The 1,513-nt window shown below is 40.8% G+C and overlaps 1 protein-coding gene across 1 annotated transcript; it reads right to left on the reverse strand.

Moving 5' to 3' along the window:
* Nucleotides 1-249: 249 nt before the first annotated feature.
* Nucleotides 250-1,110, reverse strand: LOC107580549 (TGF-beta-activated kinase 1 and MAP3K7-binding protein 2-like). Its single transcript, XM_016266234.1, has 2 exons — nt 838-1,110; nt 250-563 (listed from the first exon to the last, which is right to left on the reverse strand). The coding sequence occupies exons 1-2, from the start codon at nt 970-972 to the stop codon at nt 363-365; spliced, it is 336 nt and encodes a 111-aa protein (XP_016121720.1). The 5' UTR covers nt 973-1,110; the 3' UTR covers nt 250-362.
* Nucleotides 1,111-1,513: the final 403 nt, after the last annotated feature.

Genomic DNA, 1,513 nt, shown 5'->3' on the forward strand with positions numbered 1-1,513 from the left:
TTTCTGTATTTTTGGTCAAATAAATGCAGCCTTGATGAACAGAAGTGACTTCTTTAAAACACATTGAAACTCTTACTGATCCCAAACTTTTGAACAGCAGTGTGAATGCATATATTTGAAACTCATCTAGAAAAACATGAATTTATATAACTAAAATCATTATAGTGCATATACTGAAACACTGCTTCAGCCCCCCAGCAGTGACTGCTGTTAAAGACTCGAGAAGCGACTGCACTACTCTGACCTTCGACTCGTTCCGTCATTTATCAGCTAAACGTGATCTCTTTTACACCCCGTTTAGGAAACATTTTGACACCCCGTTTCTGACCAGTAATGCCACACCCGCTTTATTTGAACACTTTTCAAAACGGTAGTGAGAACAGAATTTCCTGAAAGCAAGCAGTTTGGGTGCTGCAAACCCCAGAGAAAGCAAGCGTAAGCTCTCTGCAAACGAGGAAAAGCCTCTCACCTCGTGTCTGAAGGAGGTCAATCTCTTTGGTTAAACAATCAATATCGATCTGCAGAAGTCTATTCTTACACCTCAACTGCTGCATCTCCTCAATCTGAAAATAAGTAGAAATAAATACATGAAACTGAATTGTTGTTCTTTTACAATATGCAACAAATGTATTTAACAGTCTATGAAGTGTTTGTTACCTTGCATCAAGTCCATCACGATACTAGATACTAGATCTACACGATGTTATTGATAAAAGACATGCTCTGACAGTACGTGGATTAAATATTTCTCCTCAGCATATTGAAGAGAGTCATAGTCAAACTGCTGTGAGAGCAAATACTGCGAGAGATGAGAAGTGCAGCGGTGCGGTGACTCACAGACGGGATCTGACAGACGGAGTTGGAGCGCTGCAGTCGTCTCCTCGTCAGGTCGTTCTCCATCTCATTGACTTCCTCTTTCAGCTTCTCCAGCTTTCTCTTCTTCTGCTCGAGTTCGTGCCACAGTCGCTGCATACGTGCTCTCTGATGCACCAGCAAAGCTGCAAGTTCACATGCACCGTCGTCAGACACCAGTCGAGTTTCATGACAAAACTAATCACACACAAAACAACACTGCAGAACATCTGATCAACTAGACAGAACGTGATAAAACAGCATTCCCATTCAGCATACACAACTCCCATAATGTGAAGTATCGGAGAAAACAAGGTAAGAGACAGACACATCAGGCAGGACATGAACTCGTGGACTGGACTGTATGATAAGGTGGTGAATGAGAGTTCACAGTGGACTGTGGAGGCCAAATTACTGTGTTTGGTATTAGATGCATTACTCGACCTACAATAATACATTAAAACAATACCCATCACCATTCAACACTTGTATTTCCAATAGGACTTCTAACTTCATTCAGACAGCCTCTTATACACTAATGCACTGATCTATTTTGACATATCGGATATTTTGTCCAATCTGGTTACAACCTCTTAAGGACATACTTTTTACAGATTTTACATAATATACAGGTGCATCTCAATAAATTAGAATGTCGTGG

This window comes from Sinocyclocheilus grahami, unplaced genomic scaffold, assembly GCF_001515645.1.
Source record: "Sinocyclocheilus grahami isolate Dianchi unplaced genomic scaffold, SAMN03320097.WGS_v1.1 scaffold35884.1, whole genome shotgun sequence".
Classification (NCBI taxonomy): Eukaryota; Metazoa; Chordata; class Actinopteri; order Cypriniformes; family Cyprinidae; genus Sinocyclocheilus; species Sinocyclocheilus grahami.